Here is a 21,664-nt window from a genome sequence, read left to right as displayed (position 1 = left end):
GATCATGACACATGATCCTGACATTCTAGAAATGGTTGGACAGGACAATTCATTGCACAGAGATTTCAGATCTCTTTTCTCCTCTTTCACTATCTGTCTTTGCAAAGTTCTGTGCCCAAAAAGGTTTAGGCTAGGATTAAGTTCTGCATTGGGAAAGACTGAAGGCAAATGGAGAAGGAGGCAGCAGTGGATGAGATGGTTAGATAGCATCACCGACTCAATGAACATGAATTTGAGCAAACTCCAGGAGATAGTGGAGGACAGGGGAGCCTGGCATGCTATAGTCTATGAAGTCCCAAAGAGTGGGACACGACTTAGCGACTGAACAACAATAATAGGATTAGGTTTTCTACCACGTTATTGCTGCAGAGCTGCAGTTAATAGCAGAAAAGCCCTTTTCTGGCTTATTGAAGTAGGGATATTGATTTAGCTAGTACATTACGGAAACCAGGAAACTCTGCTTGCTATTTCTGGCCATTGTCATCCACTGGGTAGTCTCAGCACGATCCATAGCCTAGAAGTAGGTGTCTGTTTCCATAGTGACTAAAGGAACTATTCAAGCCACTCTGCTCAATCATGTCTTTTTTTAATTTTGTTTTTAATTGGAAGATAATTACTTTACAATATTGTGATGGCTTCTGCTATACATCAGCATGATTCAACCATAGGTATACATATGTCCCCTCTCTCTTAAGCCTCCCTTACACCTACCTCCCCACCCCACTCCTCTAGGTGTTTTTATACAGCAGAGGTATTGTTAGAATTTGCTAGGCACTTAAAATGGGAGAAAGGCACTGAGCTTGTCTGGAAAGTGGAGTTTTTGGTTCAAGGAGAAATGAAAGATTAAAAACAGTAGAAGATATCTTTCCCTCTAACTTCTTTTTTTCTTCTGCTCCCCCTTTTCTCTGAAAATCCCTTTGGACTACTTAGAAAAGCAGAACCTCAAAAGTGAACAATCTGAATGTTCCTTGAACCAGTGGGTGGGTGACAGTCATGAGAAAGCCCTTAAAAAAGAAAAGCACCACTTCCTCTCTTCTGTCCGGGGGATTGAATGTTTGAATCCAAGGGGAAGTAAGTTATTTCTCCCCCCGCCTTTTTTTTTTTTCTTTAGATGGGGACTTCCCCGTGTGCCTACATGTATGCGTGTGTGTGTGGTTATCTTTTTTAAGCATTATCTTATTTTAATTTATATCTTTAAAAGTGTGGACACAGCACAAGTAGCTGCATGCAGTAACAGTTGTCAGGTGGTTTGGTTCCCTTGGTCACTTGAGGGGATTGATATTCAGATACCTCACTGAACTCAGGATGTGCATATTCTGTTTGTCCAACATTACAGAACTATTTTGTTTTTCTTTAACTGTATAGCTACTTTAAACTTTATCTCAGCAGGACTGATTTTAGTTGGGACTTTTCATTGTTCTTGAAGGAATTCACTACATTTCCAACAGACTTGGAAGCAAAATAAATCAACTCCAGAGCATAAATAATTCTATATCCTGCCTAAAATATACATCCATAACCTGACACTTTAATGAATAATATATTGATACATTTTGTGTCGGCTTTCTATACATTTATTCTCTGTATGTAGATTGATGCAATTGATTTGTATCATCATAGTCATGAGTCATAACTCAGTTATTCTTTGAGTAATACACATTTTGGCTGATAGTTTGAAATATTTCAAAAACATGGCATCAACTTTTTCACATTATAAACTACATCAATATTAACCAAATTGGTTAACCTAGTAATGAACACTTTTATTAGGTAATTGTTTATTTATATATAAATCACAGTTCAGTTCAGTTGTTCAGTCATGTCTGACTCTTTGCGACCCCATAAATCACAATAGTACTCTGTCAAAGCAATTTTTCATTTCTTAGGCAATTAAAAACTTCTGGTAGTAAAGAGAAATATATTAAATTTGTTTTTTACTCTTAAAAGTTGGTTATAATAATGGAAAACATCATAGTGCTAATAGTTTAGCCAGAATTTTGACATTCTTGAAAGTAGATCTTTAAAATAAGAATGAAATCAGTGTTGACCAAAACTGCCACATTCATTTCTACTGATCAGCCTTTATAAACCCCCTACCACCACCACCACAGGCAAGAGGAGCTCTGGACCCACGAAGCTACGAGTCCCAACAGAGGCTTGTCTGCCCCAGAGAACGAATGTCCTTTTTTCTGAGTGACAGTGGAGCTTCTGCTTTTCAACCCCGGTGCCCATAGCATAGTCCAGAGAGGGGGTCTTTTCCAGATTAACACAATTGCTGTATTTAGGGCCTCCGTGGCTCTGTTACTGGAGGAGTTTTCATGGATGAGTTGGGTTTCAAGGAAGGCTGTTATAAATGGTCAAGATTTATTGTGCAGATCACAAGACAGAGTTGTGCTCATGGGAGCAGGGCAACAGCGTTAGCAAGGGTACAGGTCAAGGTCAGGAATACGACATGTGCAGCAGTCAGTAAGGAGACTAGATTGATTGGGACAAAATGTGCTTGTCTTTGATGAGTGGAGGATTAGATGGGAAAGGTGAGTGAGGGTCAGGTGGTGAAGCTCCTGAGTACAGGGTAAGGAATTTGGATGTTATCCTCCAGATGAGAAATCACTCTAGGCATTTGTCCAGATTCATCCCGTGATCGGCGATAGCTTATTTTAGGTAGATTAATCCAGGGTTATGCAGCATAGGATAAAAGGAATAAGGGAAGATTGAAGACAAGGAGACAGATTTACAGGCTCCTAAATATAGTCCGTGGTTTTCAGCTTCTGCCTGAGACCTGAGTAATGAAGATGAAAAGGAAGAGCTGATATGATAGTGTTTTTTTTAATTACAGCAAATGTTATCATTTTTACCTGATCTCCAGAAAGAATCCATACTTATTATAGAAAATGCTTAAAATACACAGTTATAAGGAAGAAAATGAAAATCACCTGTTCTCATTAAAACTATATATGAATACTCTTGACATTTTAGGCATTTTTAATTTTTTGTTTTGTTTTGTTTCAAAGTATGTGGGTTGAAATCATGGTAAAATAATGCTAAGTTAAAAGAGCTTGGATTACTTATCATTTACTATGTTTTAGACATTTATTTCTTAGTAAAAAATTCTAGAGGACTGCATTTTTATTGCAGTATGCTTGATTTACAGTGTTATGTCAGTTTCTAGTATAAAGTGAATTATATATATATGTATATGTATACCACACATACATGTATATATCGATAGATAGTCTTTTCTGTTATGGTTTATTGCAGGATATTGAGTATAGTTTCCTGTGCTATATAGTAGTAGGTCCTTATTATTTATCTAGTTTATATATAATAACATGTATCTATTAATCCTAAACTAATTTATCCTTCATCCTCTTTGGTAACTGTAAGTTTGTTTTCTATGTCTGTAAGTCTATTTCTGTTTTGTAAATAAGTTCATTTGTATCAATTTTTAGATTTCATGTATGAATTATATCATATGGCGTTTGTCTTTCTCTTTCTGACTTATTTCACTTAGTATGACAACCTCTAGGTCCATTCATGTTGCTGCGGAGAACAGTATTTTGTTCTTTTCATGGCTGAGTAACATTCCACTGTATACATGTACCACATCTTCTTTATCCATTCATCTGTCAATGGACACTTAGATCTTACTAGAGAACCTCATTTTTAGTGTCTGTCCCACTATTTCAGATTATGAGTGCAACGTTATTAGCTATTCCACTATCGTAAGTCTAGATTGTTACCAACTTTTTGTTATTATGGATTTTACTGTAATACATCAGTCAATGTAAATGCTTTATTTCATACTACTCGTCTTCCTTCCTCTGTAAGTAAATAAATAAACTTTAAAGGTGAGGTGGAGCATTTGTTCCTGTATTTATTTTGTCTATTTTTATTTCAGTTCTGGTCTACCACACCTCACCCTTAGCCCACTTTAAAAACTGGGGAAGGAGATATTACTTTTGAACTTTTCCTGAAATCATTGCCTTATTTTGATGCTTGTCATTTAAAATGGTGTATTTTAATCCATGGTTCTATACCTGAGCATTTTAGGTTGTTTTGATTTGCTCCTTTTCAGCACTGATGAATTGATATTCCTGCATACATACTTCATGTGCACAAATAAAAGGCTATAACCTTGAAACTGAATTGTAGGGACATGGGATGTATCCATCTTCAACTCTAGTATCCTGTGCACATCAGTTACATCAACTGCAGTGGTACCAATTAATACTCACTTCTGCAGGCAGACCAGAGAGATTTCAATTCACTCACATCCTTGGCAATCCTTTCTTTTAAATGCTCACCAATCTCCTGTAAGTGAAATAGTATCTCTTTTGTGTATATGATGTCTAGTGGCCATTCAAACTTCTTGTCTGGAATGTGCCCATTTTCTATTGAGTTTGTTTTATTTCTCTATCCTGTGGCAGGTATGTGGTTTGCCAAGGTATTCTCCCAGTGTCTGTATTTTAACTCTGCTTACTTAAAAATTTTAGGCAAATTTATCAAAGTTCTCTTTTATGGTTTGGATGTTTCCTATCTTGATTAACAAGTTCTTCTCCAATGTCAAAGGTGTTTCACTTACAATTTATTCATATTCTTCATGGATCAATCACTTTATATTTAAGTTTTAATTCCTCTGACAATCATTAATAAACCCGCCAGGTGATTTCCCAGAATGAGGAAGATGAAAAGTGGAAAACAAAGGAAAAAAATGATAAACTCTTTTAAGGCTTCCATTGTTAAGTCCATGACTGGACCACAGAGGCATCATCTGTTTTGTGTAACAGCAGGTACCCACACCCACCATGGTTTGTGTTAACAAAAGTGGATGTCTTCCCCATTGAAAATCTTCCACAGAAACTCCGTCCAAGTTCATCTACATGAAGTCTTTGCAAAGTATCAATTATTACTGGTCATTGAGGTTGAATAAAATTTCACTTCCCCGTGTTTTCAGCCATAGTCTCACTACCTAACCCCGTGCCTGAGTCCAGAAGGCATGTGTTGTCATTTTTGCAGCAGAGTCCACCTGACACTGGCTTCCTTTTGCTTTCAGCAGCTCACAGAAACTGTGAGTCCGTCCTCGCTGCCCGCCTCAGCCTTGCCACTGGACCTCCTGAATAACGCTGTCACTGCCTTCAGCACCTTGGAAGACCTCATTCGGTATCTTGAACCAGACAGATGGCAGTTAGACTTAGAAGATCTCTACAGGCCCACTTCTTTGCAACTGCTGGGCAAGAATTTCGTGTTTGGAAGAAAATCCAGAGGTAAGCTCTCTCTTCAGGTTAGAACCTCATCTAATTTTCTTAGCAGCTCATGTTTCGGATTCTTCTGCCATACCGTCTAAAGAGTAGAGTTTAAAATTCTTCCTTGATAAAGTTAAATGCTGCATTTTCTTAATATTTGAGCATATTTACATATTAAATGAAAATGCACATAAAAGGAGGCTCTTCTGACTGGGTATGGGAGATTTAAAGAGATGCTTTTGCTGAAAATGCCTGTTATTTCTTTAATTCAAAAATATCATGTTGATGAAGTCCTCTGTTACATTTCACAGGAATTGTTGCTTATTCAAACAATATTTGGTGTATATTAAATTAGAGATTCAGCAGAAATTATCATAGCTGCTGAGCCATGTTTGAGGCTAGAAAAGGGGAAAGCTCTATTAAAATCTTTGTCTAGCATGTCTCCTGAATCAGAATTATATCCATTTCCATTTCCTAAGCCTAGAAACTTTTCTAAATACTATGAAAAATAACCATGGCTCCCCAGAAAACAGACCTAGTAGTTTCCAAGATAGGAATCACTTTAAGAAAATAATGCTCTAAAGGAACTCACACCATGATGATTCTTTCTCTGTATAAATATGTTTGAAATGATCCCTTTTGACTATATGAGCGTATCTCCTTCCAAGAGTGAAAGTGTTGATAATTAAACTTAATTCCACATGGTCAAGAAATTGGAAATAATGGTAACAGAATTTGCTGTAAGGTCCGCTAACTTTCCTAGTAACATTAACATTGGAAAGCATCCCTGTCAGACACAAATGAAAATGCAACTGGCTAATTATAATACCCTCAGAAAATCTGTTTCAGTCTGTCAGATACTTTAAAATCTACCTAGGGTCTTTTACAAATGGAAGAACAGTCTGTAGAATGTCTATAGAAAGCAGAATATTTAGTTAATTTGAGCAACTCACAGAGGCAGATTACATCAGATGTGTTCTTCAGAAAGAAACCCTATTCCCACCCTTTTCTCCTTAGGCTGCAGCCCTTCTGATCAGAACCTTCCATCTCAGCAAATCCTGTTGAGACTTGCCCAGCATGGTATTCTGCTGGGCCAGCAGCCCCGGTTTCCTCTCAGCAATATTGGAAATCTTGTCCAGAGGCAGCAAAATCTTGTCCAGATCCCGAAAGCTGTTACATATTTACAAGATGTGATCTTGATGAATAACTCACCAACCGCACTTCCCTTCCCTCCTGCTCAGGAACGGGAAGATGGAGATTTGTGAGGCTGGCTGCAACACCCCTGAATACAGCCTTTGTTAGCAAATTTGGAGTAGATTATCGAGTGGATCTGTAAGAAGCAGAGGGAGTCAGCTGGGTTCTGAGCTCAGATTGAGTTTTTTGACAGCTGTTCTTGGGATGGGAACCTGCACATCTCTCCTCCAGCCATGCCCATGTGCCTGTATCTCTCTGTGTGGTGCTCAGTGAAGATTTGGCCAGAGGCTAGGGTGTATTTAAAAGACCCAGCATTGAACCACATCTTTCAAATATTCATTTAACACTTTCCAAATTGAAGCCCTTTGCAGTTTGCCAAATCTATTAACTTTTTAAGCATACGGTAAGTGTGAGAAAAGCAGTGTATATTTTTGGAACTTTACATAAACTAAAATGCAGGTGTGGGATAACATCTATGTAGACAAAACCAACTCCCCTCCCCAGAGTCTTTCTACAAAGGAACGAGGAGTAAAACGTTTAAAAGCTTCTAATTAGACATCGAAAGAGATTTTCCATAGAATAAACATATCACAGTGTTACCACATTCATCTTAGAAAGACCACCCTCAGATTGCAATACAGTCATAGAATTTCTCTGGGCTGAATGTCTTAAAAGAATGAACACTGACAAAGTAAAATGTGATCATGGTTGGGTTTTTTTTTTTTTTTTTCCTTAACCAGTGTTCTCCTTTTTAGTAAAACTTGCAATATTTATGAATCTGAACAAGAAAATAGGTATTAGAAAAACAGTGTTCATTGACGACAAGCTTCACATCTTCATTCTTTAGAAAGACAAACTAATGCATGCATCGTCTTAGTAGTCACAAAAAGAAAATAAAGCGTCTGAAGGCTAAGTTTACTTTACAAATATTTTGTAGAGGGAAACTTCATAATAGTAAAGTTATACAAAAGTGTGTGTTGATGCATGATCTTTCTCTGTTTTTCTTCCTTTTTTTTTTTTTTTTGCTTAGGTGTCCTACACCATATTTGATGAATTCGTGACACCAATTATAGTCACATGACTTATTTTAATGAAGCTTAGATGAGTTTGAAGTCCTAGCAGTAGGAATCATAAATTTCAAATAACATATGCTAAATTTAAAGTCCTTCTTCAGCCCAGAGTAGACTGCATTCATGTCTTTCCGTTTCTTTATTTTCCTTTTCTTCCTCCAATTCAGTGTATTCATTCATATCTTCCTACTACAGAAAAGAAAAACTCATTTTTTTTAAGTCAGGCTTAACTAGTACTTAAAAAGGGCTTTTGACTTTTGTGTCAAACATGATAGATGAGTGGAAGCTAAGTTGAAAGTCTGTTTAAATTTTCACATTGTAGCAGGTATCATAACTTGGTTCACTTGGGAAATCCATCTAACCTTTTATTGTGGTTAAGTAAACATTTTAAAGGGAACATATACAGTCTCATTTTCTAGTTGCATGAAATGGTATGTTTAAAACTCTTTGAGGCAGATGAATATCCTTTGAAAGCTAAGAGCTTCATTCACATTCTAAAGAAGTATAAATCTTAAATAAGCATTAAAAACTTTGGCAACTGGCTTTTGTATGTGTGTGTCTGTTTTAGGTTTTCTCGCTTCTTGCCTAGATATTAACTTCTAGAGAAAAGATTCAAAGACGCTCCTATACAGCATTGACAGTTAAAGAGCAGTATGTACATAGACTGTTAGTCCAGCAAAATGAAATCAGATAAAACAGGTGACATCACTTAACCTAATTATCTCATTAATTTTATTAGAACTAAGTTGGTCTTTATGGCACTTAAAAGAATGAATTCATTTCCTCTTAAATATTTAAAAGTTTTACTTACACAGGATCATTTTTCAGATGAAAGGGAAAACTTTAGATACTCAAATAAAACAGTAATTTTTCTGTTGAATTGGAAAAAATTTTTTTAGTTGAATGAGGCTGAAAAGAATCTATTAATTTACCATTTCCTTGGTGTTTCCCTGTTCTTGACAAATTTTAGTCAATTGTATAGTTTACATGTGTTTATAATTTACAACTGCATATACAGAATCTTGTATGTGTTTCTTAAAAATACTTACCTTGACTTATTTTGACATTTTAGAAAAACTTGACCACATACACAAGTAAAACATAGCTAAAGAAAGCAAGCATTTGATTCTTACTTACCTTGTCATTTTAAAAATATTTTCAAATATTAGTCAGTTAATTTTTACAACTGGATTATTATCTGAAGTTAACTTTGGCCAGAAAATATTATTTATGATGTTGTCAGTATTAATGAAAATATATTTAACATAGCTCTTATATTTTAGATAATGTTCCTGAATTTTAATAAAACAAATGCAAAAAGTAAAATGGCTTGTCTGAGGAGGCCTTACAAATAGCTGTGAATAGAAGAGAAGTAAAAAGCAAAGGAGAAAAGGAAAGATATACCCATTTGAATGCAGAGTTCCAAAGAATAGCAAGGAGAGATAGGAAAGCCTTCCTCAGTGATCAATGCAAAGAAATAGAGGAAAACAATAGAATAGGAAAGACTAGAGATCTCTTCAAGAAAATTAGGGATACCAAGGGAATATTTCATGCAAAGATGGGCCCAATAAAGGACAGAAATGGTATGGATCTAACAGAAGCAGAAGCTATTAAGAAGAGGTGGCAAGAATAGACAGAAGAACTATACAAAAAAGATCTTCACGCCCAAGATAATCACAATGGTGTGTTCACTCACCAAGAGCCAGACATCCTGGAATGTGAAGTCAAGTGGGCCTGAGGAAGTATCACTACGAATAAAGCTAGTGGAGATGATAGAATTCCAGTTGAGCTATTTCAAATCCTGAAAGATGATGCTGTTAAAGTGCTGCACTCAATATGTCAGCAAATTTGGAAAACTCAGCAGTGGCCACAGGACTGGAAAAGGTCAGTTTTCATTCCAATCCCAAAGAAAGGCAATGCCAAGGAATGCTCAAACTACCACACAATTGCACTAATCTTACACGCTAGTAAAGTAATGCTCAAAATTCTCCAAGCCAGGCTTCAGCGATACGTGAGCCGTGAACTTCCAGATGTTCAAGCTGGTTTTAGAAAAGGCAGAGGAACCAGACATCAAATTGCCAACATCCGCTGGATCATGGAAAAAGCAAGAGAGTTCCAGAAAAACATCTATTTCTGCTTTATTGACTATGCCAAAACTTTTGACTGTGTGGATCACAATAAACTGTGGACAGTTCTGAAAGAGATGGGAATACCAGACCACCTGACCTGCCTCTTGAGAAACCTGCATGCAGGTCAGGAAGCAACAGTTAGAACTGGACATGGAACAACAGGCTGGTTCCAAATAGGAAAAGGAGTACTTCAAGGTTGTATATTGTCACCCTGTTTATTTAACTTATATGCAGAGTACACCATGAGAAATGCTGGGCTGGAGGAAGCACAAGCTGGAATCAAGATTGCTGGTAGAAATATCAATAACCTCGGATGTGCAGATGACACCACCCTTATGGCAGAAAGTGAAGAGGAACTAAAAAGCCTCTTGATGAAAGTGAAAGTGGAGAGTGAAAAAGTTGTCTTAAAGCTCAACATTCAGAAAACTAAGATCATTGCATCCAGTCCCATCACTTCATGGCAAATAGATGGGGAAACAGTGAAAACAGTGGCTGACTTTATTTTGGGGGGCCCCCAAATCACTACAGATGGTGACTGCAGCCATGAGGTTAAAAGACGCTTACTCTTTGGAAGGAAAGTCATGACCAACCTAGACAGCATATTCAAAAGCAGAGACATTACTTTGTCAACAAAGATCCATCTAGTCAAGGTTATGGTTTTTCCAGTAGTCATGTATGGATATGAGAGTTGGACTATAAAGAAAGCTGAACATGGAAGAATTGATACTTTTCAACTGTGGTATTGTAAAAGACTCTTGAGAGTCCCTTGGACTGCAAAGAGATCAAACCAGTCCATCTTGAAGGAAATCAGTCCTGGGTATTCTTGGAAGGACTGATGTTGAAGGTGAAGCTCCAATATTTTGGCCACCTGATGCGAAGAGCTGACTCATTTGAAATGACCCTAATGTTGGGAAATATTGAAGGCAGGAGGAAAAGGGGACAACAAAAGATGAGATGGTTAGATGGTGTCACCGACTCAGTGGACATGAGTTTGGGTAAACTCCAGGAGCTGGTGATGGACAGGGAGGCCTGGCGTGCTGCGGTTCATGGGGTCGCAAAGAGTCGGACACAACTAAGTGACTGAACTGAACTTAACTGACGGAAAAAATTCTGATGGATTATATATTATTCAAAACTTCAATTTTATTGGAATTGCTTTTATTTGAATATTTCTAGGTGAAAAGGCAAAGCCTTAAACCAGAAATTAAGATCATTTTAGAAATGCTTATCCTAGTAATTATCAACTACTTCATATTTTATATATAAGTTCATACTAAATGTGACATGTTATTCTGATACAATTTAACTGAGGCAATGTCATCTTGTAGTTAAAAAGCAATAGTTGTTTGAGAATTTACTGCAACAATTAATAAAAGGATATTCTTTTCTCTTCATAAGTAGATATTCTAAAGAATAAAACACAACATAGTTAACCAAGTTACTAAAAGAATAGAGACAATGGTTATAAATTAGACATTACTTCCATCCATTAAAAGGAGACTACAAATCTGAAGGTGTCTAGTTAAACTAAATTTCCAAGTCCATAAGCTAATCAACATGCCAGAAGCAATGCTTTCCAACAACTCCTGCTGTTTTAAAATGTGTCTTCTTTTTCATTCCTGGTCTACTCAGTTATCTTCAAAAACTCATTTTCTTCATTCCTTTTCATATTCTATGATTCGTGCAAAGTTCTGCCAGCAAGTTTCTAAACTCCATTCTTCATTCATTGCATGAGCTTGTCATCCTTTTAAAACTTAGATTTATTTTTTCGTCAAAGCATTCATTTTACATTCTATTCTTCCCTCCAATGTGTCCCATATTTGCTTTTCTTCCAAAGGTTAGAAGATGTAGCCCCATTTTTCCTGTAAAGTTTCCTATGTTTAGCTCTTAACTGTTTCTGTTGGCTCCATCAACTCTGCACAATGCTACCTCTCAACCATCCCTGGGTCACACATAAGCTCTGTTTGCCATAAAATAGAAAGTCCAGCCCACAAGCTGCATCACCCTAAGACCTGGTTCAATAATTAGGGTTATTGTTGAGGTGATGGTTCATGAAATAGATTTCTGTGTGAGAACAAAAGAGCTTAGTGCAGAGCCTCAGGCTCAGAGCTCACCTCCTCTTGGCTCCCTGTGTGCCCCGCAGTGGTGGACCTGAACCTGCTCAAGGAGGAGGTGCGGCTCTACAGCTGCACGCCCCGCAACTTCTCCGTGTCCGTCCGGGAGGAGCTGAAGAGGACCGACACCATCTTCTGGCCTGGCTGCCTGCTGGTGAAGCGCTGCGGCGGGAACTGCGCGTGCTGCCTGCACACCTGCAGCGAGTGTCAGTGCGTCCCCAGCAAGGTCACCAAGAAGTATCACGAGGTACGGACGTCCTTGCCTTTCCTGGTCTTTCAAGCTGGGGGTTGTGTCCCAGGATATCATAAAGCGGTGCATCAGAAAAGGCTTGTGGTTTTAAAGGAGAGGTCGTCTTCAGGGAAACCAAACAAAACCAAACCAAGGTTTACAGAAGACTTCCTATTTTTATTTATTACTTTTAAAAATTAGAACCTTGAACTCAGAAAGCCAGACATGAAGGATTTGGACAGCTTGTCCTCCAAATGGACAATCACGGGTGATCGGGGGACTTTTTCCTCATAGAAAAAGCACAATATGTTCTTCTGGATGGGGAAAAATGGATGAAATTTTCACCTTTTCAAAATATCAAGGGAAAATATTTTAAAGACAACTTGGAGGTAAATTATGGTCTGTTTTGGAGGAAAGAGATCTTTGATGTTTATTTTTCCATTTGGGACAGTGCTAACACATAAATCCCAAGAGTATATTCATATTATACTGCCTGTTATTCATCTTTTATATTGTGTCTTCCTATTATTCATCTTTTACATTGTGTCTTCCTATTATTCATGTGGCCCCAAATAGTATGTTAAACCTTCATGGATTCTTCATCCTTCTATATCTTTATCCTATGTAATTAAGGAAAATACAATAGGAAATATTAGTAATTTTTGGTTTTCAGAGCCTTGGTAATGTTAGAGCTTAAACATTTAAAATTCTTGTTAATTATCCCCGGTTGTACTCCCCGCCACCCTCTCTAGCAGCACATAGCTTTCACACATCAGGAAGCAATCCCTTTTTGATGGCTCAACTTCAGTGTTTACAAGACATGTTTTACAAACTTTAATTTTTACAAAACCAAACCAAGGTCTGCCTCCTAACTTCATTTCAGTATGGCTTCATTTGTTTTTATTTTTTCTGCTAAATAAGAGAATGGCACAAAATAAATATCTGCTTAATAAATGAAATGATTCTTCTTATATATGAAGACACCAGCAGAACCCACATTTGCTGGGTAATCTGAATATGTCATGTCATAAACTACACTCATGTGACAGGGCTGCCCAGTTCTTCCCTGGTATTGTGTTGGCAGTTGACTAAATGGGAAAAAAGTACTGAGTTCCAAAATAGAAGGTCCCTGTTTCTACCCTACGTGTATTATTAACTTGCTGTAACTATCATCAGTACACTTAGCCTACAAAAATGCAAACTAGGATCGATTTTTCCTAATGGTTTTATTCTCTGACAATTATTAGATGACAGTTTTTAGAAGATAACATCCCAAACTGGCAGTCTCTAAAATAAGTAGGACTGCTTGCTCTCATATTCCACATGCATCTAGAGACCCTTGTGCCAGAAACACCCTCCATTTCTGTTTCAGGAGGAACCCCAGTCCCACTCTGCCCAGGGGATGGCTTTGTTGCTACTCTGAGAACTGGGAATTTAGTTGAGAAAAAACCCTTCACATGGCAGTTCTATAACTGAACCAAACTTGGGTGTGGTTGCCCTCCCGAGCAGTAAAGTCAGTCTTTTGACCCAGCTTGTAGTGCAGGAAATACAATGTTTATTATAGGTGCCAAACAAGGAGTCCAGGTAGTTATCGTTTAAAAGGCTTGAACACCTGAAGGCCTTCAGGAAAAGGTTTTTAAAGACGGGGTAAGGGAAATGGTTTCAGCTCATGAACTTTCTTCAGATTGGTTGGTGGTAAGGTCATCAGAAGTCAGCATCATTAACCTTCTGGTTCCAACTGGTCTAGAGTCTATATGCTTGTGCTTATGGGGAGCATATAGTTACGTTCTTTTACCTGGTGTCTGGAAAACAGCTCAAAGGATATGACTCAGGATACTATCTATAGCCCTTGAGGAAGAACTCTAAAGGTCCTTGACTTTGTTTAATGACTAAACTATTATTATTTTGTTTTACTTGACTGTTTTCCTTTCTGCATTTTCTCACTTCTCCTATTAAATTTATTCTTTGAATAGTTTTTCTACAGACAAAAGACAAAATGAGGACATGGAGTGGGGGAGTAGCCCACAGGGTCTTGTTCTAAAACATGTTAAAGTCAAAATACCTCAATGGTAGGCTGATATTAGAATTGATTGGTATAATGTAAAAGGATGTGATTAAAGTAGGAGATAAACTGGAGTGACTCTTTCCCCACCTAAAATTATTCAATTTTAAACTTTCTAAAGCAGGTACTTACTAAGGAAAGTGTATTTGGGGACATGATTTAGCCGACAAGTCTTGGGTTTATGACCCAACTTGTGAAGAGCTATAAAAGCCAGAGGAGTCTTGTGAGCTTTTCTAAACAAGCTTATCAGATGCTGAGTCCATGTCAGGCTTTGGGGCTGCTGAATCAGTCCTCAGATCAAGAGGATCCTCCTCCATCCTATACTTGTAAATTTCTTTTCAAATACCATTAATTTCAGAGTTATCCAGAAAGTTGCCACAGAGTGTGCAATATCTGTTTTAAAGTCTCAGGTAAAATTCTTCTGTGGGGAAAGGCCATGGGCAGAGCTTCTGCACTACTACTCTTCAGAAGGGCATTGATTCATCCTCTCCAGCCTGCAGGTGGGGTTGATTGTGTGCACTACCTATATGTCCACACTTAAACAACTGTGCGTGTTTGTCTAGTTGTAAGATCATGGAGTACATTTCCCGCAAATATCTCTAATGTGTATGTGCACAGATATAATTATATGATTACCAATTCCACATTTCTCACAGATATAGCCAACCTAATCCTGTCTTAATTTTTTCAATGTTTTGTTGGAATTATAAAATTTTCTTTGATACTATTTTTTTTTAGCAATCAAATTAGCCTATAAAAAAAGATTATTTGTTTGGTGTAATTCATAGTTCTTGAGCCCTAATTTTTTCTCAGCCTTATAGTTTGTGTGTTCTGAGGCTAGTAAATTTAGTATTACTTTTAAATAAATGAACTTTTTCAAAAACATAATATAACATTTCTAAAATCATTGTTATTTAATGCCATTAATCAAGATCTAGACTTATTTATTTATTTTTTAATATAATTTTAATTAGAGGCTAATTACTTTACAATATTGTATTGATTTTGCCATACATCAACAGACTTATTTAAAGTGAAGGCTTTCATTCTTTTTGATGATCCTTGGTCCAGTTTTCAGTTTAAAGATTATTCTACTTCGTGGACAAAGCAGAAGCAAAGACAGAGCTTAGAAGTTTTCTTTTTTCTCTCTTTCCTCCGGCTCTTTTATGCAGCTTGCCTACATATTAAGCTGAAGTGTATCTATTTGTGTCACTACAAATATAACTGATGAAGTCCCTCTTTTGACTTCCTTTAACATTTTCATTGGGTTTTCACAAACTTAAAAATATCAGAAAATGTGTTTGTTAGCCATCTGTATGTCTTCTTTGGAGAAATGTCTGTTTAGTTCTTTGTGGGGAGGGAGGTGGGAGGGGGATTCAGGATAGGGAACACGTGTACACCGATGGCGGATTCATGTTGATGTATGGCAAAACCAATACAATATTGTAAAGTAATTAGCCTCCAATTAAAACAAATAAATGTATATTAAAAAATCATAAAATATAACAATGTTATATTTTGATAAAATATTATCAAATTAGATTTTTTTTGCTTTTGTGTATAAAATCAGATATTCTTTATTTGAAGCCATATTAGCCAAAAACAAAAATGTTTTCTTAATTTCCCTGTCTCCAAAAAACAAATTTTCAGAAAAACAAGACAGGGGTTTCATGTATATGTAAACCTAGATGTTCGGAGAAGGCAATGGCACCCTACTCCAGTACTCTTGCCTGGAAAATCCTATGGACGGAGGAGCCTGGTAGGCTGCAGTCCATGGGGTCACTAAGAGTTGGACACGACTGAGTGACTTCACTTTCACTTTTCACTTTCATGCATTGGAGAAGGAAATGGCAACCGACTCCAGTGTTCTTGCCTGGAGAATCCCAGGGATGGGGGAGCCTGGTGGGCTGCCGTCTAGGTGGTCGGACACAACTAAAGTGACTTAGCAGCAGCAGCAAATCTAGATGTTACAACATTCTTGAATCGCTTTTTAGTTTCCTGTCAATCCCAGCATAACTGTAGTTCATCCTCCTGCATGTGTGCAACTTTAAAGATATTTCTGTTAGAGAACTGTTATTACTTTGTGTTTGTTTCTCCCAAATTGAGAACTAAGAATAAAGATCCCATTACAATGCAGGGCTCAAGTGCAGGGAATCCAAGGCTGTGTGACTTGGAGCTAATTGCTTAATCCCTGGCCCCTCAATTTCCTCATCTGTGATGTGAGCTGTAAGCCTTCACGCTTCATTATGGGGAATCAAGGAGCTGATGCTTACAAATACCTAGAATGAGGTCTGGCACATTTCAAGCCCTCCATATATACTGGTGATTGTCTCACTCAGCTTTCTCTGGTGACTCAGACTATAGAGAATCCGCCTGCAATGCAGGCAAGCCAGGTTTAATCCCTGGGTCAGGAAGATCTCCTGGAGAAGGGAATGGCTACCTACTCCAGTATTCTTGCCTGGAGAACCCATGGACAGTGGAGCTTGGTGGGCTACAGTCTGTGGGTTTGCGAAGAGTTGGACGCGACTGAGTGACTAACACTTTCACTCATCTTTATTTCTGTCCCCTCCACCTTGTCCAGCCTTATTCTTTGATTATGGCAAATAATCAATAAAGATTTAATGAATTTTATCCAGAGATAGGATATTTTCTTTCTGGCAAAAAACATTCGTAAGATATTCTGACAAACATATTGCTCCTTTCCCCTGTTCTTAGTCACCCTAATCGGCCTTCATCTTGTTTATATCTTCATACATCTCGTTTCATTTTTCATAACACATAGTCTTTTCTTGTGTAGATCTGTTTTTTCTGGGGGGGGGGGAATAATCATATCACTCAATTGCCTTACTCTAGTAACGTGTCCCATCACCCAAGGCTCTGTGTGACCCAGAATTTGAGACAGTAGTACACGAGCATTGTTCCTTGATGGGTCTTTCTGGCCTGATCTGTTCTCTCCAGAGTCTCTAGTTTTAGCATTCCCTTGCATTATTTCTTCACACAGTCAAAATTGTAGTTTGAGTATCTTCCTCAACACTTTGTGAGATATGCTTCTACTTCTTTTCTTTCCTATATCATAAACCCTGTGCTAAAGACCAGTAACCCTTTTTAACATTATCTGAGACCAGCTAGTCATTTTCCAGGTCTCTCTGTGTCTTCCAAAGTCCAAACTTTCAAAGGGAATTAAGAGGGAAAACACTAATTAAACCTGCACCACATTCAAGACCTGAACACCCTTGGAACATTAGGAGATTCTTTTGCTTTCATAAATATCCACAGGCATGGGTGGATGAAGATGGGGTGGAGAGGGGACAATTATGTGGTGACTGCATCTTGTGTAAGCTCTGCAGAGGGAGGAAGGGTTGTTGGGTTGTAGCCTGGTGTAACATAGACTGGCAGAACTGTATATGGGGGTCTTACTAACCCTTACCAGTCATGGTCTTTCTTCCCCCTGCCAACTGGGAGGATGTATATAAGTGGACACAGGAATTAAAGACACTTCCAATGTTGCAATGTATTAATCCACCTGACCTGATCCAGAAGCCATTTGTCGAGAGTGATGATAAGGCATAGTGCCAGCATCTTACAAGTAGTTGGTTTTGATGCCACCTTATATTGATCAAAAGTGGGAGATCAGTACCAACACATATACTGTATTAATCTCACTGGATTAAGTTTCACATGAAAATAATAGTCTGAATAATTTTCACTCTAGAATTGTAAATGTCATAGAAAATCTACTTTAAAAGTTCACTCTTTTTCATAGCTATCATAAGCCTTTGCAGTTTATCTGTCTGGGAAGAAAGTTACTAAATAAGTAGAGTATATGACTAGTAATATTCTGGGTCTTGGTGAAATTATTATCTATCATTATAATCATTCCCATTTGGCAAAAGTATAGATAGTGACTGTGTGACTCATTCTCTCTAAGCTTCTGTTCACTCATGTGTAAAATAGGGCTAATAATTATAAATTACTTCATAGAATTCTAGTGAGTTAAAGTATGTGAAAACTATTAGATCACCTGGTACCCAGTAAGCATTCAAAAATTGTCAGCTAATTAACCTTTGATATGACCAGATACTCCAAAGGGAGGACGATTCTTTGTTTTTCATTTTTAAATATTTAAGTAAAACAGTCATAAAACCAGTTAGTTACTAAGTCATAAAACCCAGTTGTGTTGTTGTTTAGTTACTAAGTCATATCCAACTCTTTGCAACCCCATGAACTATAACCTGCCAAGCTCCTCTGTCCATGGGATTATCCAGGCAAGAATACTGGAGAGGGTTGCCATTTCCTTCTCCAGGGGGTCTTCCCAGACCCGAGTCTCCTGCATAGCAGGTAGGTTCTTTACCACTGAGCAACCTGGGAAGCCCCTGTAAAACCTGATTTGTGCCATTTTGGATTAATGAATATTTCCAGAATGGTATCTTTCAGAAGTTGCTCTGCAAAGTTATCTGTGTCAGACTCAGAGAGCAAACTACACAACTTCACATTATTTTGTGCTCTGTTCATAAGCCAAAGCCACATAATTTCTAAAACTTTGTATCATTTCTGTTATAAGACCTAAAACGTAATATACGTTGAGTAGTTAGTTCTTATCAAATATGTCAGAGAATCACGTATAGAATACATAGCTGTATCCTTTCATCACAGTCTGAAAAGGGTGTGTTTAGTATCAGTGTCTGTTTTGCTGTATTTCTGGTTAAAAATCTCAACCATCCAAATTGCAAATAACTTCATTTAATAGAGGCATTCTTGTTATTCTTGCCAACTGTACACGACACAGTAGGACCCAGCTGCAGAAAGTTAACTGTGACGGAGCTGTTGTCGACGAAGTACATCTAATCCATCTCATCAAGTTTACAGAGGACTTGACGTGTAGCCAAGCACGTTAATGAGCAGCATAATTGAGCAGACTCAGCTGCAGACAGGTCGGGTTTCTTTTCACAGCATCGCAGTACTTGCCTGCCATGCTCCAAGGATAAATATTTACTAGGCATGTGAATAAATTAATGAAAGAAAACAACAAACAGAAAAACAAATTGTTCAGTAGTGGTTTCCAAAACACCTAAAGAAGGTGAAATTCCCTCTGATTACAGTTAAATGCGTAAGGGAAAGAGGGCATAATGAATCTTTCAATTTAAGGACTATTCTTTTTTAAAAATTTGTTTTATTGAAGTATAGTTGATTTCCAATGTTGTGTTAATTTCTGCTGTATGGCAAAGTGACTCAGTTATACATATATATTATTTTTCATATTCTTTTCCATTATGGTTTATAACAAGATATTGATTATAGTTCCCTATGCAGTACAGTAGGACATTGTTGTTTATCCACGATATATATTCTAGTTTGCATCTGCTAATCCCAAAGTCCCAATCCATTCCCTCACCTGTCCCTCTCTCCCTTGGCAACCACAAGTCTATGTATTCTGAGCAGCCTCCTTCCTAATTGTTGGTATTAAAAGGTCTTTCCTTTCATGAAAAGATGATAATCATTTGTGATTTCTTTGAAGGGTGGGATAATATGTTCATAATGCCTTCAGGAGTAGAAATTAAAATGTGTTAAGTCATTGTTGGGCCCCGAGATTCTGTTCTGAAATCATTTAAAGGTGGTTTCCATTGTTCCTTTTCAGGTCCTTCAGTTGAGACCCAAGACAGGCGTCCGGGGGCTGCATAAGTCACTCACAGATGTGGCCCTCGAGCACCATGAGGAGTGTGACTGCGTGTGCAGGGGGAACCCTGGGGGATAATGCCTCGCGGTGGCTCAGGGCTGCCTCTGCGACGGAACTTGTGCCTTATCTCCATCCACAGTCCCGGCTGTTGGCTCCAGGGCCCTTTCATCTTCAGGATTTACAGCGTGTTCTGAGAGAGGAGACACCGGGCAGAATTAGGGGTTGTGCAACGGCTGTTTGGAGATGAGGCCCCACGACAAGAGGAACGTCCTCGCCGGGAAAAGGAATGAACCTTGTAGATTTCTAGTTAGTTGCAAAGTCCCTATGAGCGCCCTCGGCTGCATTGTGTCTCTTGTCTGGATGTGGCCTAGGTTCATGTCAGCACAGGAAACACTGCCTGTGAGCCCCTGGTTCTGTCGCCTTGCTTAACTCTCAGCCCTGTGCTCTGGGGCTAAAATCACAGAAATCTCGGATTGTTTCTTCTAGTCACATGTATAAGAGTGTTCTAAGTTCTACCAACATGGGTTTTAAAAAGGAACTGTGTTGCCATGAATTAAACTTGTCATGCTGATAGGAGAGACTGGATATTCCATATTTCTTAATCAGATTTCTACCATTTAGAAGAAGAGACCTCCATGCATGGTTTGGAACAGACAAACCTGAGAAGAAGAGTGGCCTTATCTTCACTTTATAAGTTGGTTTATTTGTTTTATTGTGTACATTTTTTATAGTCTCCTTTTGACATTATAACTGTTTGCTTTTCTAATCTTGTTAAATATATCTATTTTTACCAAAGGTATTTAATATTCTTTTTTATGACATCCTAGATCAAATATTTTTAGCTTGGTAAAATTTTCTAAACAGAATTGTTATAGCCAGAGGGACAAAGATGATATAAAATATTGTTGCTCTGACAAAAATACATGTATTTCCTTCTTGTATGGTGCTAGAGCTTAGATCAATCTGCTTTTTCAAATATTAATTGGGAAATGGATAGAATTTGGTAAGTTGCAAAGACTCTTGGAAAATAAATAATCATGTCTTCAACTCCTCTTACTGGGATGCAAGTAAAAAAGCAGGATACCCCCAGAGGCATCCAGGTCCAGGCGTTACTAACCTCTAACCCTTTTTTAGGGAAATGTGAGCCCAGCTCAGAAGATCATAAAGCACCTTGAGAATAAGAGACTTGACAACCTCCTGACAAAGCATGCTCGGCTGTCCTATAGGAACACATCCTATTTATTGTGATGTTCTGGTTAGATTATCTTTAAACTCTGTTCCATACACTTGTATAAATACATGAATATTTTTATGTACAGAAGTATATCCTTTAATCAATTCACTTATTGTACTCTTTGGCAATTGAAAAGAAAATCAGTCAAATCCTTCGCTTGTACAATGCTGAATCTTGTGCCTAGGTTATGTGGTGACTATTGGAATTAAAAATGTATTGAATCACCAAATAAAAGAATGCAGCTATTTTGGGGAGAACCTGAGTGTGTGTTTGCAAGATTTGTGTCACCATGACTTTTATTTTGCAAAAGGAGAAATCAGTTCAAAAGACAGGCAAAAAAATGAGCATTTCTGATGAGGCTTTCCTGCCTCTGGACGCCTGTGCTTTTGAGCAGTAGTTTTCTTTTTCTCAGTTATCTTGATACTGATTAGTGGTAAATTAAGTTGCAAGTGACTTGGAGTTGTGTGTGATTAATGAAATGCTTGATGACAGATTAGATGGTGGTATGAAATGGGGGTGTATAACTTCCTACTCCTGTCTTTGCATGTTCAGTGGCTGATACTAGAAGGGGTGAGCCCAGACCCCTCTAGCACGTGGATCCACATACCTAACATGGCACACATCAAGTTGTGGGCCTGTGTTTTAGAAGTAGATCTCAAGGCAGGCTGGTGTCTTCAGCACTTGAGCCCTGCCTTTGAACTTGCCTGGGGGCCAT

At 37.9% G+C, this 21,664-nt stretch overlaps 1 protein-coding gene across 4 annotated transcripts in view; it reads left to right on the top strand.

Annotated features, from left to right (window-relative positions):
* PDGFC (platelet derived growth factor C) overlaps positions 1–21,206 on the top strand; it is a 259,717-nt gene extending 238,511 nt beyond the window's left edge. For 2 of the 4 annotated variants that reach the window (XM_025267962.3, XM_006078211.4), the window contains 3 exons: positions 5,054–5,264; positions 11,780–11,997; positions 19,677–21,206. In XM_025267962.3, coding sequence (XP_025123747.1) covers positions 5,054–5,264; positions 11,780–11,997; positions 19,677–19,793 — 546 coding nt within the window. In that variant the 3' untranslated portion in view covers positions 19,794–21,206. The remainder of the gene's footprint in view (positions 1–5,053; positions 5,265–11,779; positions 11,998–19,676) is intronic. The other 2 variants (XM_006078210.4, XM_044930377.1) reach the window with 2 other exon arrangements.
* Positions 21,207–21,664: the final 458 nt, after the last annotated feature.

Source organism: Bubalus bubalis, chromosome 17, assembly GCF_019923935.1.
Source record: "Bubalus bubalis isolate 160015118507 breed Murrah chromosome 17, NDDB_SH_1, whole genome shotgun sequence".
In the NCBI taxonomy this organism is placed as follows: domain Eukaryota; kingdom Metazoa; phylum Chordata; class Mammalia; order Artiodactyla; family Bovidae; genus Bubalus; species Bubalus bubalis.
Note: the sequence above shows the minus strand (reverse complement) of the source record. Positions and strands in the feature narration are given on the sequence as shown.